This window comes from Cyprinodon variegatus, unplaced genomic scaffold (assembly GCF_000732505.1).
Source record: "Cyprinodon variegatus isolate N-32 unplaced genomic scaffold, C_variegatus-1.0 Scaffold219, whole genome shotgun sequence".
Lineage (NCBI taxonomy): Eukaryota > Metazoa > Chordata > Actinopteri > Cyprinodontiformes > Cyprinodontidae > Cyprinodon > Cyprinodon variegatus.
In genome coordinates this window covers 1037824-1061909 of record NW_015150672.1, presented here as the reverse complement: position 1 = coordinate 1061909, position 24086 = coordinate 1037824, and the positions used below count along the sequence as shown (strand labels likewise).

General features: G+C 38.9%; 1 protein-coding gene across 6 annotated transcripts in view; it reads left to right on the top strand.

Moving 5' to 3' along the window:
* The window catches only part of LOC107088472 (protein 4.1-like), a 56182-nt gene that overhangs the window by 5679 nt on the left and 26417 nt on the right, over positions 1-24086 (top strand). For 5 of the 6 annotated variants that reach the window (XM_015380654.1, XM_015380658.1, XM_015380653.1 and 2 more), the window contains exons 1-3: positions 13212-13448; positions 20435-20539; positions 20629-20671. In XM_015380654.1, coding sequence (XP_015236140.1) covers positions 13386-13448; positions 20435-20539; positions 20629-20671 — 211 coding nt within the window. In that variant the 5' untranslated portion in view covers positions 13212-13385. Of the gene's footprint in view, positions 1-12178; positions 12418-12516; positions 12697-13190; positions 13449-20434; positions 20540-20628; positions 20672-24086 lie in introns of those variants that run through there. The other variant, XM_015380659.1, reaches the window with a different exon arrangement.

Genomic DNA, 24086 nt, shown 5'->3' with positions numbered 1-24086 from the left:
GTGGGTTGCTCTCTCAATTAAAGGCATATTTAAAAGCAGACTCTATACTTCAGGTAATGATTCATTGATTTCTAAATTAGTTGATGATTATTTTAATAATCTATTAATCAGAATTCATCTGATTAGTTGTTTCAGCCCTAATGTAGACGTCACAAAACAGCCCACTGTTAATGGGAGTGATAATGGAAGTGCTGGGAAGAGAGATTGAAAAGATTAGGCTCAAAATAAACATGAATACATATTTATGTTTTAGCAATGTTTAGCTAGGTATGAGATAAAACTAGATGTGACCGTGAAGAAGGTGATGCTCTTCTTGTCTGGCCTCCTGCTGTGTGTATAATTTATCTCTAACCACTGGTGCCATGCTGGTCCCAGACTGTCAGGATGTGCAGAACAGTGGCAGCTCTGTTCAAACCCACTAATGAGACGTCCTAATTGGTTGTTCTGGTGGGGAGAATCAGCTCATTAGATATAGCTGGGAGCTCGCCATAAGTGCAGGTCTGTTTTTCTTCACATTATTTCTGATTTTATACAGACACTATGAATTGGCTTTCATTTGTGAATCATGATTCTTTTTAACTACTTATCTTCCTAATTTAGATCTAATTGGTTTGTAAAAAAAAATACATACCGGTAGTACAGGTTGGGGTACATGTAGGGACATTAAAAGTGGCTTTAGGTGAAACGTAAAGATGGGAACACATTTGAGCAAAGAGGAAGTGAATCCATTTAGACTTAAGAGACCAAAGGCGGTGAGTTAAAGAGGCGGAGAGAGTGAAAGATATTGCCTAACCATTCGGAAAGGCTATGGGAACATCCCGGGGATGTGTGCATGTGTTTGTGTGATTTTTGTGATATCATCTCAGTGGCTTCAACAGAAGCAGAACGTCTGCGCTTTCATGTCCTCAGTGGTTGACGACATTAAGACTGCTGCAGCATTATCAAGGTGGACATATTAAACGTTGTTGTGCTCAGCTATGACAGGCCTTTTGGTTTTGTAGCTGCGGGGCGATGAGGCGTCACAGGAGCCCTTTTCACACAGAAGAGATCAGAGAGGGGCACGGATGAATGGAAACTGTAATGCAATGTTCAGCTTATTACAGCCAATAGATGGAGATGTGTGGGCTTGGTTGTTTGGGTAAACCTGTAAAATGGATAAGAAATGAACATACGTTTTCTTGGGTGGCAGTAAAAAGCAAGATATTAAAAGGAGACCATTGTGTTCATTGGTAACGTTTTAAACGGGGGAGAAAGAGAGGGCAGGCTGCCTTCCCCAGTATGCCTCCGTTTCTGAAAGAAATGACAAAAACAGACACATAGTAGGCCTGTTGCTTTGGCGCAGATCCAGACATAGTTAAAAGGAGATTAATCAGCATAGGGTCACATTCTCACAGGGAGAGACTGAAGAGGCCATGGAGGCGTGGGGCAAAGCCTTCATTTTTAAAAGGTCAGGATGCAGCGGGAGGAAACGAGAAACAGTTGGTTGATGTTGGAGGCATCAACACTGATCTCTTGACTTTTGGAAGTTAGGACGTTAGAAAAGAGCAGATCTTCAAAGCTAGTTTAACTAATACTACTGAAAATATGGCAGAAATTATTCCATTTATTTACCAGTTTATAAGAGTAAAACATGTTAAGTTCTCTTTAAGCTCATAAGGCTTGAACTAAAGCTGAAGGATCTGAATGGACTGTAAAATCGATGGGATTAAAAGAGACTGTAAACACTAGTTGCTATACAACCTCTAGTAATCTAGGTAATGTTCATGTTCTTATAGAAGCCATCTGGTAAGAACTACAGGTGTTTGAAAAAATATTGATTTTTCCAATTTCTGAATCCATTCTTAAAGGAATTACCTAAGATCAATCATATTAATTTTCCATTGTCCTTACCTCTGCCTCTAACTACAACTGCTTTATCAATTTGCAGTTAAATTTTAATAAATTATTAGTATTAATAGGTTTTAATCTGTGCAGTCATGTAACTGGGGTTAAAGCTAACAAAATGTTTTTGATACGATCGATCAAATTTGATTGGGCTGAAAGGAATCCATTATAAATCCTGAGACTTAGAATTGAATTGATTCCTGATATTTGAATCGATGCGAGGCAATAATAAGAACTGTGCTCCATTTTAGTACATTATTATTATATAATCCAAGCAGAATATCTTTAGGATATTAATCAATCAAAAAAAAAAAAAAACAATGTGAGAACAACTTTAACAAAGTTTTTCTTTTGATTTTTAAGGAACGTAAAAATAAAAAATAACCTAAATGGTCAATGTGATAACCAGGATTATAGCAGATGTGAGTTATAATGTTTGATTAATAAGAATAAGTAATGTTTAGCATTACACCTTTAACTAAAATTTTCTCAGATTAGATGCAGCTCTGCAAACAGTGTTTTTTGTGGTCTAAAGTTAATGAATCTGTCAATGCAAACAGGGCAGCTTTGTCTTCTCTGCTCTCTGAGCACCAACCATCTGTTCTGGCTGCTTGCTTTGCGGCACTTTACAGCTCTGGACAGGTGTCCAGGAGTCTGCAATAGAAATGCTGCTATCTGATAAAAAATGGCGTGTGAATAAGGAAGTAGAGAATTGTTATTTGCCTTATTAGCTCATAAAGTCTAGCTAAATTATAGATTGCTTTGTGTTTTTATATCATAACAGGCCAAGCCTGCTTTTAGCCCATGGCTGAAAATGCAAAACAATAAAAATCGTACAACTTCTTCAACATTTAACTGAATCACATTATATTATCTTATAGTCATGATTCAAAAATAATTCAGTATTTAACATAAGATAATGCAAGCATTCGGCTATGGCAGCTTTGACTAACAATGGATTTCACCCAGCATATTTTGCCTCGACTGGACTCTGTAGAAGTCCTACTGCATGCTGTCCAAATGGATTCAGTGCTTTAAAATAAGCAGTTGCAAACTTTCATCACAATTTTATTTACTTCAGCTTCTGCTGATCAGATGAACAAAGGAGAATGATTTGATTTCTCTGCCCTCAGGATAAAATACTGCAGCCTTGGCTTTTACATTGTCATTTGACAGTCTTGTGTTTTTTTTTAACAGAGCAAAGATCTATAAGTCCCTGAATCAAAAGATGCTTTGAAAAGAGCTGATGTATCAGTGCTTTACCTGCAGTGCACACTAGTGTAGAAAAAAGAAGTACAAGTTTGGTCTGGTTAGGTGTTTTATTTTGAAGGAGAGCTAACTGAAATCAGTCTGCAGATGTAAAAAATGGTAGATAGTCCTTTACTCTGTTGCTGAATCAAATGAAGACACAAATGTTTCGTTCACTTGTTCGCTGTAAATCCAAGCATTGCAACAGAAGAAGACACTGTAAAACTTTCAAAATAGTGGAAGTGTCTAGCTGTGGATCCGCAGACAAAGATGCAGCTCCCTCAATCAGCCACAGCTGAGGTGCAATGGTTTGAGCTGTCTTTCTGCAGACCATAGATGATATCGTATTAAAGAGCATCTATTCATCTTTTCAACTTCCTGTAGTCGAGGTATAAAAACACTGGTGTTATATGATGTCATAGATGATGCCGAAAAAACACTGTTGAAAATGGCTAAATATGTCTATTTAGGTTTAACATTTCTTTAAACTGGGGTGTTTGATGCTTTTCTAACTCAAGTTTAGTCCAGGATTGTCCGGATTCCTGAAAGAAGAGTTCATCTCTTTCTCTTTTGGACATGACCAGAAGTAGACATAAAAATTACTTTATATTATACGTCGTCATTTGCAGTTATATTATCATTATTAAATATGTCTAACCCAGCTAAATAATGTTTTCATTTTAATATCATCTGAATTGATACATAAATCAGATTAGAAGTCTTCCCATTAAGGTCATATTTAATAATTAGTTACGTTTTTATATTAAATTGAAAATCTCTCTGTTGGGAATTCAATTGAAGAAAAATCAGGACCATGGGAATCCGGGTTGGACAAAGAAGAGAGGAAACTGAGAGTAAACTAAATGAGAGACGGAGTGTCCCGGTCAAGGAGGTTGAGCGGAGGCGCAGTCTTGCCAACCAGCTCTCATTAGCAGCTATTGAGATGCTCTGAAGTTTGTAAAACATTTTGGAGAGAGTTTAAAGAACTCTGTGAACTCTGTGTTTGTTAAAGGGGGAAATAGAAGCAGTCGGAGTTTTGGGTCTGTACTCTGTTCAGGTCAAAATATTTGTGGCAGGAAGTGGCCGCAAGAAGCCCTGATTATGACCCAGTGTTCCAATAGCCTGTCAGAAGATCAACAATGTTACTCAAATTCCAAAATAAGTTTAATGCTGGATGATTTGAAAATAAATAAATGGTTTCTTAATTCAGGTATTTGTTTTTTTTAATTAGTTTTTACCTTTGTCTCTAATTTTATCCTAGAGATTATTTTGTTTTTAATCAACATCAAAGATGAAATTCATGAGCATAAAAACTTAGAATTTTCTTAACCCATAATAAGGCAATACTGAGTTCAATTACTAAGAGATATGGTTTTCTTAATAACCACTGACATTAACTAGAAACATGCTCCCAAACCTTTTTTGTTTCCCCAAAAACAGACACTGATACCTACATTTGTCATTTAAAAAAAGAAATATAGAATAAAAATGGTAAAGTAAACATGAAGCAATGGGAATTCAGCTAAGAGAAACAAAAGAAGGGTCTCTCTTCCTGTTTCCTGGTTAGGGGTCAGAGGTCACTGGTCTGGGATTAGCTGATACCACACGCCTAAACAATCTGTCTGGTTTTGGCGTTTTGTAAACGTGTGAAGCCCTGACCACAGCACACATTTTTCTCACACTGACCAAAGTGCGGCAGCAGTGGCGGCGTCCTTGAAGTGATGGAGGAAATGGCAGAGCGCTGTCTAAAAGAGGACATCTTGCTGTGATCGCCAGGGAGACGTCTAATTTTAGAGCTAAGGGTTAAGGATGGAGAGCTAATGAAGGACTGGTGATGTGTGGGTCTGTTCATGCCCCTTTTTTTCCAACATATGCAAAAATACAAACACAAACCTTATTGTATTTATTATATGGCATTCACCAATGTGTCAATTTGTCATCTAGTCAACTTAATTAGGCTGAGTCTACTCATTCTGGACAACAAGTTAGCCCCTGGAAAGCTCAGGATGAGTCTTATTTTAGATCCACCTGTTTTCCCATTGGCTCTAAGGCCTGTTTTCCTCTCAATCCTGTAGAAAGTATTCCCACAACATGATACTCCCACCGTCTACCATTGGGACTGTGTGTTCAGGGCAGTGCTGTGTTTGTTTTCCACCAAAGTCATTTGCATGCAGGCAGGAAACCAAAACCCAATGAAAGAGAATTGTTATTATGTGACAAAATGTTAAAGAGGTGAAGGAAAATGCTCTGTTTTGTCCATGCCTAAATGTTGAGCTCAACGCATCATGCTTTTTGCAGTAGTGGACTACTCTGAAACAGTTGGGCTTTTATTGTCAAAACACCTGCTGCTTTCAGCCATGCAACCATTATCTACCATACTGTCACCATACCCACTGCCACAGAGCGAGCTGTGCAGTTTCACCTCAAGTTTAAAGTCTCTCCGCCCATCATTCAGGTCCTTTTTTTCTTTTTGTCCCTGCTTTCTTCCTTTCCTCTTCTCCCTCTTGTTGTATAGTAGAGTATCACAGTAAAATATAACCCCTCTCATACACACTTGTGCGACCCGCCCCTGTTCTTTGTCTCCCCCACACACACACTGTCTCACATTCAGGCAGACAGCCCATTTGCGCCTGACTGCTTTAATCGCTGAAAAGAGGAGTTTAGTCCTTAACAATAGTAGTTATGAGCTGACCTATTATTCTCACCCCCCCAGACAGAGCAACACAGAGAGGGGCTGACACTATATACCAGAGGATCAGATACATGAAAATCACTTTAGCTCTTTGAGATAAACATATTTCAGGGATATCAGAGCAAGAAACAGACATGCTGAATTACACTTTTCTCTATTAATAATAATAGAACTTTATTAATCTCACATTGGAGAAATTTACCTCTGCATTTAACCCATCCCCATGGGGAGCAGTGGGCTGCCATCATGAGACACCCGGGGAGCACTGCAGGGTTAAGGGTCTTGCTCAGAGACCCAGAGTGGCAGTCTGTGGGAGCGAGGCTCGAACTCAGAACCTCAGGATTCCAAGCTCTATGCCCTAACCATTAGGCCGCCAGCCGCCCTCGGCTCCCCTCCACCCCCCTTAGCTTTCATATACAGGAATATGATGTTTACAGTTGGCACCAACCAACCAAGACCTGGTGCTTTGCAGAAGACAGTAGAGCTGGCAATAATGACAGAGGAATCAGAGTAATTACACGCTATTCATCCTCTAAGACTTATTTATTGAGAGGAACTTTCATTAGAAAGCTCAAGGAAGGCTCCAGGGAGCAGTTTTCCTTCTGTTGTTTTGTATCAGTGACAGGGAGCTAGTGGAAAAGATCCCGGTATGGACAGGCTGACAGACAGGCATACAAACATACACAGGGATTATCCTGCATGTAATCCTCAGTTTAGAGGGTCAGGGTGCTGCGGAAAGATGTCCACACATTTTCACACCAGGACTGTTGCTAAGTGTCTTTTTGTTGTATCTGAGGAAAGATGTGCATTATGATGGATCAGACCGCAATTAATCATCTGTTTTCCTTCTGTAATTCAAAAGGTCTGATATCAAATGTATTCTTAGTGGGTTGAAATGCATATGCATCTGTTTATACATGTTTGTGCTTTGTTGCGTGACAGATGGAGAGATCATAGAAGAGAACAACAAAGAGTAGGACTGTGCTCTCCTGCCTGATGATGCAATGTTTTGGAAAGCTGTTAATGTTCTACCTGTTGTCTTCTATCTGGTGGATTTGCTTTTATTTCATTAGGTCCAGCTGGTGCAGAGATTTCCTATTAAAGCTCTTTGCTTTGTAGATTGCTTAGATTTTCTTATTTTGATTTAGGCAGAAACCGGATGAGTGGATAATCAGGAATAATAAGCTGATTAATTATTAGGTGTTTGTTTGGTGTCAAAATAGGATTACACCTCTAAAAGTGGATTTTTGATTTGAATATTAGTTTATCGGTGTGGACTTTGATTCGAATGTTCAACTGTTTTACTATTTGTGCTGTCAACCTTCAACTTTTAGTGTAATAACTGCAATTTTCTCATTATTCCCTGTTATATAAGCTTGGTTATCAATACTAATGCAGAGCATTGTGTTTTTTTGTGTTTTTATTCTACAGGATACCAATATCTTGAAATCAGACTGACTCGTTTCCCTCCCTTCCTCTGTCTTTCACTGTCTAAATATAATTTTGATGGCCTTTTGACACTTTTAAGCTTTTTTTGGTAAACCTAACGGAGCCTAACGGAGCACTCAAACGAGACCCATTGTACTCCTCGTTCAGGGATGATCAAGAGGAAAATTAATTACACAAAAGAAATATAAATTAAAATACATAAAAATTTCTTGAATTAACTTTTTAAGTTGCCCTTTAGTTTAGCTGGTTAGAAAAATTATTTTGGCCTCTTAAGAAAAATCATTGTAACATTAGTATAAAGCTGGTAAACTCTGTATCTGGGCAAGACAGATCACCATAAATAGTAAACTTTTTTAAAACTACCGCTTTGTAAATGAAATAAAAAGATAGTTTTCTCTGATTAGCACAAACTTAGTTTACTGGTTCATTTTGCAGTAACAATTCCAAAGTTTTCCAAAAAATGGATATCGGTCCTGATGGTGCGGTGTTCACAGAACTTCCCTAAGGTGTTTGTGCAAATAGGAGCTAAATATGTTTTAAAACACTGTTTATATTGCCACTATGCTCATTAATACACAGGATATTGCATATTTCCATTAAAATTCTAAACGTTTCAGCCTAACCAGCGTCTGTGCTGTAATGGGGAGGGAGGATGTGTCAGTCAAAGGTCCAGTATTGGCTAGGGATGTCCCAATCCGATATTAATATTGCATCCACGTTTCGTCGTCCGGCATATTAAAACAATATCGGTATCGGCCAGCTGCAATATCGGTATTGTATAAGAAATTAAGCAGTTGTATCAGGACCTGCCTGGTATCAGCCTGGTTTTCAGGAGAACAGTGACTTTTTTGTGCGTAATGACCTGTTACCCTGAAACATGCTGGGGAGACCCCTGATAAAGTGCAATAAGTGTTAACATTTACTTAGTTTTTTTCTAAATGACTCCATACGTGTTTCCTGAACCCTGTCTGCCCCCTGTGCTCTTTAACGTGGTACTTTTCAAAAGTTTAAGTTAATTATATTGCAGGTTGTGCTGATGCTTCCACCTCTTGGTAGTTTAACATTATTAAAACGTGTTTCTTGTGTAAAACTTTTCCCATTCAGCGACACATGATTAAAAGCTGGTTAATCACAGAGCTGCTCTGAATGCTAGCCTGCTAGCTGGCTGCTAACATTGCTTGGTGTCTGTCTCTTTTTAGAAAATTGACATTATCAGTAAGCTAACAGAGCAGCTTGGATTTCAACCCTTGTGATGTGTTGATATCAGAACTCAAAATACCGGATTGGATGTAAACAGAAGTAGCTCTATAGTTTGCACACTGCCACCTCATTTTGCAAATAGTAATCAGTTGACCATGGTTTTACTTTGCTCAATGAAGTCATAAATTCAGCACCATCAGGATCTCTTTTTAAAGACGGTCATTGATAAAGTTGCTGGTGTTAGCAGGACACTTTTCTCCTGATGCTGCTATGAAAGGAGGCGGTCAGAAGTAACCGTTCCACCTCTGATTGGTCCTCAATGAGCATTGCATGTAACCCTGATGTGCTCTGAAAGCAGTTCGACACGCTTATGTTCTCTATTGTCACCAATCCCCTCGTCCACTGATATTTATTTGTGCCGCTGTAATCTCTTGTCTCCATGGGGATTTATTGTTGCAGGCGATGAATGCCTTTGCCATAGAAACCTGTTCCTCCACTCTCGCCCTGCTACGCCCTGTAGAATAGGGTGGGTGGTACGTATGTGCTTTTTTTATCACCTAGAAAGCCCCACTATCTTCAATAAAGCATAGAAACGGAACATGAATATAGGGAGACAGATTATAAACCTTGATTATTATGGTCATCTTTAGTTGAAGATAATTTTTTCTACTCTAGGCTCCTCCTTATCCATATATAAAAGCTGTTTTAAATCAGTTGTTTTTGCTCCAGTATTGAATGGGCGAAACATATTTTATGAATGCTAGTCATATCTTATGATTATCATAGGGATTTTAAAGTCTCTGAGGTTACTTTTTGGGTGGTACTCTCTCTGCAGTCCAAAAATTAGGGATTGATAACTCAGCTAGTGCTGCTTTTAGGATGCTCATAAATGCTGAATCGAGTGGTATAAAAAAGGAGGAGGAATTGGAGTAAAGGAGGTTGTTTTGGAAGAGGAGGAAGTCAATCCACGTCCATTGGTAATCTGTTGCAGTAGGCATGTGCTGTTATTTTTTCCTTCATGTGTTTTGTCTCTCCCACCCATCTTCTCTAACTCCACCCCTCCCTCCAGATTCTGAATTTCCCTCCCGCTTGATGCCCTCGTTTCTCCGAGTGATGTTCCCGAGGGGGAAGTGGAGCTCTGAGGGACGGAGGAGAGAAAATGGCAATCACACTTAGTAGGGCAGGCTGTTTGTGAAAGAGAAGGAGAGAGGAGTAGAAAGGGAAAAAAAAAACGACAATAAAGGCAGAAAGAGCTGAACGTGATTTCAGGAGAAAACTGTAGGTGAGAAGGATCGAAGAGAGAGTAGGTAAGGCTATGAGTTCATCAGCTCAATACCACAAATTCATCCCTTCATTTAGAAAACCAAAGCTAACAGAGGCAGACAATGTGATCTAATCAACATTTCTCAGCTTTAAAAAGGGGAAGTTTTCGGTCTGTGGTAGTGCTGTAAAGCTAATGAATGTAAAGTGCATCACATTAAATGCACAAGGCTGAGAAAAGCAGTAATGCATGCTATGGGATAATGATTAAATCTGTGGGGACATGCAAAGGTAAATGGGGAGAAAGCTCAGGAATGTTTAATCACCAACCCCAGCTTTTGTTTTTATCTGTCCTCTATCTGCTAGCTTTGTTTACACCGTGTTTTCTGGATTCTTATGTCCGCTTAAACCACTTGTTCTCTTGAACGTCACTAATTGAGCTTAAAATCTTTGACCAACATGCACTGTAACCCCAGTTTACACCTGGAGACAAACTCAGAACCGTCCTCAATGAGTTGTCTAGCTAGGTGAGGCCATGTACTTTAACCTGCATGTGACCTCATTTGTTTGAACCAGCTGTTATAGCTGCTGTACCATTAGATGCTGTAAAGCTAGTTTTATGGGCTTCTATGTCTTACAAGTGCTGTTTGAAGAAAGGAGAGAGCATATGAGTTTAGATGGAGATAATGTAAATGGGGGAGGTTAAAATCGGGCTTTGGAAGAGAGAGAGTTGCTCTTCCTGAGCAGAGAAGAAAAGAGAGAAATGGGGAGAAGGTGGAGGAGAAGAGAGTGTTGAAGCTGTGGGAGCACCAGAACAAAGTTCCTGGTGTTAAATAGCTGCACAAAAAGAGGGTGAGTTTAAAGCAGGGTTAAGCCGCCATGACGAAGCTCCACTTAGATGGCATCTCTGGATAAACTTTCAAAGAGAGGCATTCATTCTGTTTTATTTACTAATTTTTTTATTCTACCAGCCTAAATCTAAGTAGTGTTAAACACTTGGATCTCTTTTTATAAGACAATTGAATTCATTGAATCTAGTTTAATTTTATATTTAATCAGTTTAAAACTACCACTTTATAACCCAACCACAAGTAAAACATATTTATAAAGTAGAAGAAAAATGGAGGAAGTTCAGAATTTCCTACAGTTGGAATCCAGTGTAAGAAATGGCCTTAGTGTTCCTTAGATGTTACAATACATCCTAAACACTACTTCATTCCAGGCACACATTTCCCACCCTGGAACATAGTGGTGGCAGCATCATGGTGTGGGGACGCTTTTCCCTTGCATGGCCCACATAGCTGGGAGGAATGAATGCTTAACTGTTTCTTTCTCTATGCACCTGGAGATGATATGTTGGAAATTATGGCCATATAAATAAAAAGCCTGAAGGTTTACATAACTGATGTAGTAGTATATCTTTATAGTTACTCTGATGCAGATAAAAAAAAAAGAAATATGATCCTTTGACTCTACATCAGGATGAAAGCTTTATACCTCGATGTTACTTTTACATTCCTAGATCAACAAGCACCCTCTTTTGTATAAGTGCTTTGCTGATTTTCTATTCTTGATCCTGAAGTCATGATTTCCTTTGCTCTTTTATTTTGACTGAAGGTTGAACTACTAAGGAATCAGTTTCTCAATTGATGAAAGCTCTAAAATATTACCAGCCATGTCTCTTATATGGCATGTTTTCTTGTCTAATCAAGCAGTTTATTGCTTCTCCCAGACACACACACCTTTCACCATCCATCTCTTCCCCTAGCTCTACCTCATTAGCCAATCATGCGTAAGAAGGCCTGTTCTATTTTTACTCCGACCCCCTCCCTCTGCACCGCTGCTGCTCCATGAATGTTTGCGTCCTCTTTTATTTAACACGGCACAAAGAAGTCAGCCTTATGAAGGACAGCATGAGAGACATGAATCGAGTTGAATGATATGGATTTTATTTTTTTCATCAAAGCTGTTAGAGTTGTGTTTGATTCACTATCATCCGTGACCTCTTATTCTCCTGAATGGTGTCACAGTCTCGCAGCGTTAGCAACAAATTAGTGTCATGCTGCTTGAAAGTATCTGTTACTGTGAAAGGCTGTGTGGACAGGGCTGCCGGAGAAATTTAGGTTGAAATGTTAGTTTATGCTGAGCACAGCTGCAGGATGAAGACGTTGTGACTCATGTTTTAACAATAGGGGGAATTTGCTCTTTCTCTGGGTTGATCTCTATGTGCTTGACCCTAAGGAAAACCTCAGTGTGGAAACATGAAATCATATTTTTGCTTCCAGCTGATGTAAGACAAACATTTGCATGAGGTTGAAAGTAAGACATACCCTCAGTTTGTTTTCTTTTCCCGCCCCAAGAACACAGGGTCCTAAAAATCATTTCATCATGGCTGACTCATGCTTCATCACTTACCTCCGTTTTTTTTCCCCCTCTCTTTCGTAGATTGACCCGTCACCATGACAACAGAAGCAGGCTCTGAGACAGAGGTGAAGGAGAAAGCAGAAGAAACAGCTGCTCAGAAGGACCAATCAGATACGGCCAAGCAGGAAGGTCAGGAAGAAGCAAACGTTGAAGGAGAGGAGAAGGAAAGGGGCAAGGAGAAGGAAAAAGAGGGCAAAGAAGGCAAAGGGATAACTCGATACCTGCCAACATGGTTTAAGAAGCAGAAATCTCAAAGCCAGGTAATTTTTTATTTGTTCTTTTTGAGACTGAAATAACTTTTACTATCAGCTAGGTTTGTTGTTGTTTAAAATCTGTTTTTTTTCTGTTCATTATTTTAGACGTCTCCAACAAAGGAGGTCCCACCGACAGAGGAACCTGTAAGCAAGGGGACGGAGGGAGCGGAGGAGCCTGTCCCGGAACTGAACGGTCACGCCGAGGAAGTGGAAGAGACACAGGAAATAAAGTCGGAGGAAGTGAAGGAAACAAAAGAAGCTGAATCTGGTTCCAACGCCAGTGAGGTACTGATTGAGCTGTACGCATCATCCCCAATACAGCATAAACAGATGCTGTTTCAATGATTTTAGAGAACGGACCTCAGTGCAGAAAAGAAGAACCAAACTGAGATAGATCTGATATATGTTTCTATGTGCATTATTTTTCTCTTTAAATTTTCCTCATTGCTTCTTAAAGTTCTCCAGCATGCAGACATGTGGTGTTCAGTCCACTGATCACATTATTCCAAAGGGGTCCACCCATTGACATCAACATTTTAGTCATCAGGCCAAAAAACAAAAAAGCCTGTTTCCCTTTAAACATCAAATTGGAAAGGGGATAACACACTGAGTGTAAAGGAGGGGAAAGTGAGCTCCTCAGACTCACTCTGAACTAACAATTGAAGTTTATATGCCATAACGAAGAAATCAGACCTCATTCAGAAATGTTTGAGTGAAACCAATCAAAAACATGTTGGTTGGTTTATTTGATACCATATTCCTCGCTTTTTTCCTTACAGCCGGCCAAGGAAGAGAAGGTGGAAGACACTAAAGAGAAAAGTCCAGAGAAGACCAAAGAGGCTGCAGAGGGAGAAGAAGCAGAGAGGGAGGAAAAGAAGAAAGAGTCTGAAGGACACGTGGAGGCTGAAACAGACGGTGGGGAAAGCCAGACTTCCATTTTCCAGTCTCCTCTTCGCCTGGTGAGGAAGAACAAGATGAAGGTGGTGGTGTGTCATGTTACCCTCCTGGATGGGACCGACTTCACCTGTGAAGTAGAGGTAAGGCGTCACTGGACTTCCTATATCAATCAATGTAGGTTTGTTCCATCAAAAGTGTCTACACATGGCGGCTGCTGCGTCAGTGATGTAATCGCTAATAGGATCAGATGTGGTGTGTGTCTTTGGAGGAAAAAGCTGCAGGGCTTGAACTTCCTGCCTTAGAGCATAGCCGTGGTGGGGGTGCCACCTGCTCACATTGTTTGGATGTAATTTAAGGGCAAAGCAGACCAAGCTGCTGGGGGCTTGTCTGGTTAATAAAACACACACATGGCGGATTAGGGGTCTCCCCAGATTAGTTTTCCCCATCTGTTGGTCCCCAGTAGGCACGTGTCTTTTACCACCCCCCAGTATCATTCTCCTGTAGACAAACACAACAGCTTAGATTGCTTTAAGAGGTTTTTCCACGCCTTTACAGACATGGAAAAACTCTTCACTCCTCCAGGTTTTAACCGCAACCAAAGGTGGTTTTGCGGGGTGTTGATTCAGGGCATTTGAAAAATGTAAAATCTATTAATCACTTAACCTCTACTGGAGAAATATACATTCTTATGTTTATGTCGGTTGCGTGAAATTCCAATGAAATGCTTGACCTTTTTTGTTTGTAAGTTAACAAAATGTTAAAACCAGTTCAAGGTGTATGAATGGATTTGCAAGGCCTTGTCTCTGAAACCGCTTCTCTATGTAGATGGCCGCTCACACTAGGGCTGGGCGATAATTCAATAACGATATATATCGATCGATAGACGTGTGGCGCAATAGAAAAAAAGAGGGTCGATAAAAGTTCGATAAAAAAGAAACGCAGTTTTCCTTCCTTCTCATTGTAGCCTAGCATGTAGGTTTATGCTAGTCACTGCTTCCTCCCAACCAATCACAATCGCGGACCCAGGCATGTCGTCACCAAGCGCCGCCCTCTCAAACCACAACACAGAGCACATGAAGACGTCGCAGCAAGGAGAGGCGGAGGAAATTGTTTCAAAGAAAGGTTTTTGTAGTTCGGCAGTCTGGCAGTATTTCGGTCATGGCAAGTCGGACCAAAAACAAACCACAGTCATCTGGAAAATGTGTCGGGAACCAGTGAAAACGAAGTCTGATAACGAAACAAACTTTTTTTTTATCATCTCAGCCGCTCACAGCCGCAGGAGTAAGAGCTGTGTAGGCCCCGACGCGGCTCTCCTCCGAGGAATCTTCGGAAAATATATATATATTTTCAGTTCTGGGCAGTTTCCCACGTAGTTCTAACAATTGAGATAAAAATGCTGAGGGGCCAGAAACTTCAAAGTAATAACTCAGGTTAAAGCAGGAAACGGGGGCGGCGGCGGCGGTGGGGGGGCATTTATTTATTTGTTATATTTATTTTGGTCACTTTTCTGGTCACTTTAGTTTATTCTTTGTCAGTATTTAATAACATAACTCAGGTCTGTTAAGTTATTTTTCTTTAAAACAATTCTGTTATGGTTAAAAAAGTTGGTTAAATAAAGATTTAATTCGAAGTCTGTGTTTGTGTTTTTTATTAAAATTAAATCATTTAGCAATATTATAAAAAGTCCAGGCAGAGCTGCACATAAAATATGGTTTCAAATCTTTTCATTAATTATCGATATCGATCAATATGCATTTTTTTTTATCGATAGCTTTTTTTCTATATCGCCCAGCCCTAGCTCACACTAAACCTGGTTCTGCAGGAAATTTCTTCCTGTTAAAAAGGGAGTTTTTCCACTCCACTGTTGCTGCATGCATCCTGCATCCTCGGTGTGAGGGAATGCTGAAAATTCAATGGTCCTCATGCAACATTTTTACATTCTTAACATAATTTCTCTTACTTTTTCTCCTACTGTGAGCTTTTATGAACCTGAAAACATCAGATTCAACCAATGTTCTTAACTTCAGTAAGCCTGATGCAGTCCACCTGTGTGTAAGTGAGTTCCTCTCTCTCTCTCTCTCTCTCTCTCTCTCTCTCTCTCTCTCTCGAGGAATGGTAATATGCATAATCACCAGCCCAATTATGCCATATAGGGCTGCATATAAGTTGGAGGTCTACGTCTTCCCACGCTTTTCAGAAGACATTAAATGGCATTGAAGATGAAGTAGAAATCATTTCACTGGTCTGGAGATAAAGTTCTGCTGACTGAAAGCTGAGCTGCAGAATTAAACGACCAGTGAAAAAAATCACAGTGGCTGTAAATGTTGTGGTTGCAGTGTTAGAGAAGTTAAATAAATACAAATAATATAAAAAGAAAAATCATTTGATCTGAAAACGGTGAATAAAACTACTGATGGAGACAAGAGGAGCAACATAGGATGTAAAGGCTTGATATGACTTTGCCATAAACATGACACAACATTCTGCTAATTTTCCTTTTAATGCACGCACACTTATAATGAACATTTCAGACCATGTCTGTCATCCCTTCATCCCACTCTCCATCTGTCTCAAAAATAAACAGAAAAATGTTAGGGCTGAAACTCTAATTTGATTAATTCAGACAGACCAAAGCCCAACTATTCCTCATTTCATCTAATAACACAATGAGCTGTGATGAAGTGAAATGAGTGCAAGTCTTACTGTGTTGCTGTACTTTCTATCTATGTCCTGTTTCTCGTGTTATTTCAATAGTAGCTTGATCCCACATAGAGCTCAATGACTGTTCTTTGTTGTGACAAAATAACAAATTAAACCAATGACCTCTGGATACCGACAGGTCAGCTGCAGGTATAATAACCAACTTCTGTCATCAGGGAATAAAAAGGTAATTTATAAATGTGGAGTTGCATAATATATGTAGCCTCATAAAATAGACAATTTCTTAAAATAAAATAACTGCAATCATTTAGTGGAAAACTAGGCTTGGATAACAGCTGTCTGATTGGGCAAGACTCTTATGTCAAGTCTGGAGAATTTGTAAAATTTGTTTGTAGCTGGGAGATGATTAGAAATAGAATTAAAACTGGTGAATGTCACATTTTTTCCGTAATCATTCTTATGAATTATTTAAGAATGAATTTGTTTGTATAAACAGTTCTTGCATGAGGTGCAATGACACAGTGCAAGCAAATATCTGCTACTGCCACATGTTCATCCAGGAGAAGCAAATCCTGTAAAGTCAATGACTATGAATGATGCAATCAGATGGTTTCCTTGGAAAACTTTAACCAACTTGACTTGATCATCTGATTATAATGTGGCTGGAAAGAGCCTTCAGATATGTGTTGTGAAATGGTGCTGTAGAATTAAACTGAATTGAATTGAAAAAATAAATAGAGGTGGTTACATTTCTGTAATCTTACCTGTACTCTGAATCAATTTAAATCCATCAAATCAGTAAGGACCAAATGGAAGTGGTTTTCTGTTGTCATTAGCGCTGTCTGAATAGTGCCGGCAGTAAGAAGGGAGGTTGGACGAGGAGGCTGTAGAGTTGATTGATCCTATCAATTGATTAAATTAACTGCTTAGCTGCCTTTTTCGTGTGGAAACACGATGGGCTAAATAATATATATTTTTTTATAATTAGAGCTTTATATTGAAACAATATATTGTAAAGTTTGTATTAATGGTTTAATAAAAAACATTATTAAACCTAAACATATTCATGATATAAACAGAGTAACCTATTAGTTTACTGACTGAAACAAGGATAAGTAAAATATGTAAAACACTGTCAGACTATTTTCCACTTTAACTGAAGTGGAAGCTGACTGTGCTATAGCTCTCTGTTTTTGATGCACACGGTTTGATGCACAATCAGTGGTGGGAGAGAGGAGAGACTTTGTGCTTTTAAACTGGAGGTTCTGGGTGCTCTCAGAGGAATGTTAAACTTGGCTCTATAAAGTGCATTTAATCATTAAAGCATTCCTAATCTTCTGTGCATATTTCCAGCAAGTCTCTTTCTTCTGTTCTCACATCTTCAACTTCTGAGCACAATAGAGAAGTTGACGCTGCTCCACTATGCAGCATGGCTAAATAGAAGCTATTTAGGTGATAACTTAAGGAGTTTATCAAGTGTTTATATTTACAAACATAACTGCATAAAGTGCATTCTGCGTCATTGTGGCCATTAATAAAAGAATGTGAATAATATGCTTAACCTCTAGTGGTCGGTGGCACAATATAACACAAAAACAAATTCTTTATAGCCGACGTTATCAGTTAATTCTATGGAGCAAATTATAATCCAATAAACCTTTAAGAGACAGAAATTGTAAGTCAATTTTCTTTTTTCTTCTTCAATTTTCACATTATAAAGGAGTTTCTAACTATTGCTAAGGAACTATAAGGAATCCATTGTTTGACAGCTTCAGTTTATTTAACAGAGAACTTCAGCCAATCGCTAAATCTGTACAACTTGCCTTTTTTGTAGTTCCTTTAGCTTTATTCCCAATTTGACTAGAATCATCTATATATTTTTCATTGGGGTTATGATGTCCGGAGGGCTAAACACTGTCTGGAAAAAGCACAGTAGCTCCTTTTCTACCCAGGATAGAGCTACATTTTGGTGTATTTGGATTGAGCCTAAAACTTCACACAGTCAGCATATGTTAGCATCTTCACTTTCGCTTCAGGTCTTTCTTTATGAAAACAGATTAAAACAGTAAAAATAAGGGATTACAGCACATCTGTATTATCCTACATGTTAATGGGAGCAACTTTTGTTTGTCCAGAATAGACAGAGCAGATAGAGAAGCAGAGCACCCAGAAAGAGCATAACCAGGGGGGAGAGGCCGCTTCCTGGACCCAAATGACATCATGAGTACATTTTCAAGATTCAGCTTTAAATTTTGTACTGTTGGACTGTTGGTGTCTCACAGTTGACCTGTACCAAAAAACATGACGAATCTAATCCTGCCCCATCGTTTCCTCTTGTATTGATCTTCTATAATCCCCCTGCCTCCCTTCTCGCAAAAAAAATGTCATCGTTGAAGTTAATTATATCTGAAATTGTTTCCCACACACTGAACATTTTTAGACCTACAGCCCATCACATTCCCACACTTGCCCCCATCCAGCATTCCAAAAATAGCCATTGTACTGATCCACTCGGACATTTCTGCTATGAGTGTCCTTAAACAGAATGCAGGACCAAATCCTGGAGGGTTTCAATATTAGAGTTTCCAATTGTTTACTTTAAAGTGAACCTGCTGCCTGATCTACAGTTTGCCAACGCCCAAACAGCTCCCCCGTGAGAGTCTGTGGTTGTTTGAACAGTGGCTGCTTTGTGTCACAACAGATACGCTGATACTGCAACTAGCTGCTATTGTCCTGTAGTGAAGCACACACACACACACACAGATCCATCCATCTATCCCTCCCTCTGCATGCTGGCACAGTTAGCATGGCGGCATGGAAAGATGCGCAAAGCATTCCAGAGATTTGATTTTTCTGTCCTTCCCAGCGGACCTCCAACTCTGTCAAAACCACAGATTTACACCTCCGGATCACTTGGACTGTTTCAAATATGTGTCAGAGGGGAGATTCTTGGAGTCACATGATGCTAATTCTGTTTCTAAGAGTCTCGCTAAACTTGGTTAAAAAGGATATTTTTGTGTCACACGATTTAGGTAGAATCTGTTCAGATTTCAGACTGTACACAAATCTAGCATTTAACAATACTAGATGCATTTTGTAACATTAGAAACCAGCTAATTTATACAAACTAATTCTATGGATTCATTTCTATGTTGATATCTGAAGTCTTATAAATCATTTTAATCCATGTTTCTTTCATGTTGCTTTCTCTCGTGTTACAAATTAAAAATTTCTCTGTGTCAAAATGAGATGCAGAGCGATAACGTAGAAACGCTGGTATTTACAAACTTCCCTATCATGCATCTATTTTACCTAAACATTCCATCAGAAAGCTGCAGCAGATCCAAAACGCTGCTGCCCGTGTTCTCACTGGCAATAAGAATGTAGAGCACATCAGCCCGGTTCTAAAGTTCTTACACTGGCTCCCTGTACCTCAGAGGATAGACTATAAAATCCTTCTCTTATAAATCACTGAATGGATCAGCACATCATTACATAACGGATTTGCTGTCAGTGTACCAACCAACTACTCTTCTAGTTCCACCCTACTCTGATCACCCAGAACTAGAACCTAACTTGGAGAAGCAGCACTTATTTCTTATGCTCCTCTTATTTGGAGCATAATCAAAGTTAAAAACCCATTTGTTTAGAACTGTATTTAGCTGTTGAAGTTAAATTGTTAACTGAGATATTAGTAGTTTAAGGTTGATATCCAGCTGTTCTTGTTTGTTTTACTACTTGCTTTTATCCTTTTTTGCTTTTATAGTACTTCTATTCTATTGTTTAATTCATGTAAAGCACTTTTTATTGTGCTTATACTGAATTGTGCTCAACAAATAAACTTGCTTTGCATTGCCTTGCTGGTCCAGCGGCGTTTTGCCGTGAGGAAAAATGCACTCTGACGTTAATTTGGGCTTCAGGTCCATAGCCAGAATGTGTGTTATCGGCTCCCTTGTTTGACCATGTTTCGGAAAATACCACAGATGTTTCCAGCTTTTTACAGGACAAAAAGAAAAATGAACTCTTTCATCCTCTTCCTTCCACTTCCACCACGCTTGCTGAGCAATGCCCCCCTCTCAGTGTCAGTGTCCAGCTCTGAAGAATAACCTAAAAGAAGAAGAATCTGACCTTATATAATTACTTTGTTCTTTGCGATGTGCTGCCCCTTCTTTTCCACCCGCCTTCCTTTGACATTCTGTCCGTGAAGGAGGCCGCTGTGTGTTTGGGGGCAAAAACATGGAGACTGAATGTCACCATCATAGCTGAGTGTGGAGGTTTTTAGGCCTAAGGCTGATGTTAGGATAATGAAGGAATGGGTTGTCTTGAGACACATGGAAAAACTGCATACAGATTAAGTACATTTTCATATTTTATTGTCGTGATATATTGAAGTTCTTCAAAAGATGTTTGAAATAGTTTTGCCGTTTAGACGTTTTTTGTGATTTCTGTCATTTCGTCTCTGCAGAAACGAGCTAAGGGGCAGTACTTATTCTTCAAAGTGTGTGAACATCTAAACCTGTTGGAGAAGGACTACTTTGGCCTGACATACAAGGACAACCATGATGAGAAGGTGTGTTCTCCTTGTGTAAGTTTAAGGATGAATAATAGCATTGATTCCAGGACAGATTATGACCCATTTGCTGTGTTTTTTTTCTCCAGTGTTGGTTGGATCCCACCAAGGAAATTAAGAGACAAATTCGCAGTAAGTTCACTTTTTAGAAATCATAAAGTCAGGTTTTTATAACATCCATTCATCCTTCCTAGCTCATTCTAATTTATAATTGATAATTAATGAACAGAAGAAAACAAGCAGTTCATCAAAAGAACAGACAATGGAAGCTAAATGACAGCAGTGATGCGATGTTCAAGAGTTAACTAGGGTGTCATCATCTGCTTCATTATTTATAGACCTTTTCATTACTGTTGGTTAATATTTAAATGAACACTGCAGTGTGGTGTTTCACCTGTTTATGCTTGGAGGTTGGCTTAGCAGCTGCCAGGCTAACAAGCTATGTTTGATTGCATATCAGCAAAGCATGTCATTAGTTTTTGGAAGCTTACACAAGTTGGTGAAAATGTAATCTTTTTGGAAACCGTTTGTAAAACCACATTATTTGGTTTAGATTTTGTCTTAATCCAGTTAAAGCTTTTTTGTTTTTTTTTGTTCCTAGATTTTAATTAAAAGATTGGTTTCGATCGTTATTTTCCTGAAACATCTCAATTTGTTTCACATATTTCATCAGTTTGATGGGGTTTGTTGTTCTTTTAATGAAAAAAAGATAAATGAATCTGACACTAAGGTAAAAAACTTGAATATTGTATTTTCTGCTCTTCTATTCATACTTTGTTTCTTATGTTTGTAAAATAAGTCAAAACAAGTCTGTAACTTCACTGTAAAAGCGTGTAATTTAGGGTCGGAAGAGTTTACTTTTTAGTTAATTTGCAGATGTGTGAGGCAGCAGAGTTTGGGCGTGTGCAGAATGCATGTGGTTTATTCCAGACTTTATGTGAGCATCGCAAAGCGTGCGGTGTGCGTAAAGATTGAGATAAGTGCTATGCATCTCACTGTATATGCTCATTTGTGTACATTCTTTTGGTGTGTGAATGTTTACAAAGTAATGAGGATTGCACAGAGTGTAGAGGCACAGCCTGTATATATGCGGACACTGAAAACACAGGGTTCACACCATGCTGCTCCAAACTACCGTAGTTCTGAGAGCAGCTGTCACAGCATTGGGATGCAAATATAAATGGGCAGGGATTTCTTAGCTATTCCCTGTGATTTGTTTCACATCTTAGGCTTTTAAAAGTTACTAAGATCACAAACAGTGTTCTCCAAAAACACTCTGCATCCTGTGAGTGCTTTAAAACTGATGATTTTTATTCTGATGTAGGTTCTTCTTTTAGAGCAACTTGAACTGTCTTTAGGGAAATGTTTCTTTCAGCTACAGGTCTTTACCTATTCCTGTTGGGCAATATATTCTAATTGGATAATGTGCATTTTGATTAAACATACAAATAGGCTTTGAGCTAACCCAGGGGTCCCAGAGGACCAGCTTTCTGCAGGTTTTACATGCATGTCTGCTTGGACCCATATTAATCCTGTAGTTTGTTCTGTAAAAGGACTATTTAGAAGTTAGTTGCATCCTGAGGGGCCTATTAAAACATTTAATACAAGTTTCTCTTACTTGAAGGTGATCCTTTGCTAATTTTTTAGTCATGTTGATAGCATATACCAGCATTGTTGATTCCTAAGCTCCACCTAACCTCTAGTCACTACTCAGCTGTAGATCTCTTCAGCCCCTGGAGTTACTCCCTCTCTGATTAAAGCTCCTGTTTTGCTGACCTCCAAGTGTAGCCGGATGATCATGTTTTTAACCTAACCCTGCTCTGTAAAAAATTATCTCTGAAATTCCTTACTTTGCTGCCAATACTCATTATTAAACCTCTAAAACCTTCACATTATCGCTATATTCATACTGATATTTAGTTATTGGGTGATCTTTAGGTGAAGTTGCTTCACTGGAGTCTATTTAGTAGTGATTAATAATGCACACCACACCTTTCCAATTTGTATTTGTTAGATGTTGAACTTTATCCTTTTCTTCCTACTCGGCATGTTTTTTTTTTTTTTTACTTTTAGTAAGAAAAATGGAAGTTTGTAGTTTGAATGTAGCGAAATGTATAAAAAGCTCTGCAAGGCACTGCAATTAATACCTTATAGATGATGATAACTTGAAGCACATTACTGCTCTTTATGTAGTATATATGTATAGTGCTTCAAAATGCGTCAAATATTTATTAAACATGACAGAAATATGTATATAAATTTATAAAAATCAGATTGTTGGCTTGAATTAGCGCAGCTGTGATAAAGAAGGACTCTCATGTGCTAATTCAGAGGCAGCACAAACAGAACCATGCATGTAATGGCTGCATGGTTTGGACTAATGGATAGATGGCTGCCTGATAAGTGGACCGCAGCTGATGGCGGGAGTAGAAGCATAAGCAGAGCTCTGTAGGTAGCATCTATCCGCATGATGGCTGCGACTTAATAAAGCAACTAAATTATCCGCTTTGAACTCATATTGAAACATTCCCAAACAAGTGAAATAATAAGTTGGTAAACTTGCACTTTGGCACTGCCTTAGGAAGGTGACTCATGTCACACAACATGCATTTCTACAACAATGTGTTTGTCAGATTTAAAAGCCTGTTATTACAGACCGTCTCTGCCGACATTATTATTCCTTTATCTTGTTTTTGTTTAGGCACTGCTCTGTTAGAGCATTATAGGTTATAGTAAAAATGTAAAATAAAAAAATGAAGATGAGCCTATGAATCTCATAATAATGGCAGAATTGGATGGATCCCACATTGTGTCATGTACGAAGTGGCAGAAAACAACAGCGAGATTTAATCTCACTTTTAATTTGGCTGATTCTAACTGTAGGGCATGCAAAGTGAGCGGGCCTGGATCCGGCCCAGGCTTTTCAGTTGAGCGTGTGGTGGCTGTTTAATATTTAACAGTAGTGGTCAGAGTTGCTCCTTCATCAAACTATCTGACAGGTCTACGTGCCTCAGTGGACTCTTTCATCTAGGATTGTCCTGCAGCTTTAATGAGGAGAAGCAGACGCATCTACAGGCTGTTCCAGATGAGTTTTAGATAAAGAGCTTGAAATGAGACGTTTTTGCTGTTTGTCTTTTTGAAATTTTAGAATGTTTAGATAAAGAAGTCATGATGAAAACATCTATTAGCATTAGATGCTTTCGACACGTAATATTTTTTTGTAGTCATTAAAAAAAAAAAAGTTTATTAGAGGGATGTGACAGCTGTTAAAAATCTAAAAGCCATCACCAACCTGAACCCAGAGGTTTTCAACCAGTGTGATGCATCTTTTCCTTTGCTGGTTTCACTCTGATGTCTGGGATTCTAAGAATAAAATATCCAGATGATGTGATCTGCATGACATCATGCACACATTCTTGCTGGGTGGAACCAAAAGTCATGACAGCTCCAGCCTTCGGTTGCAGCTTGAATTAAATGAAGGCCCCATCTGTTGAAGACATTTACAGTCATATTCTAGGTGATGACAGCTTGTTTTTGATACTATTGA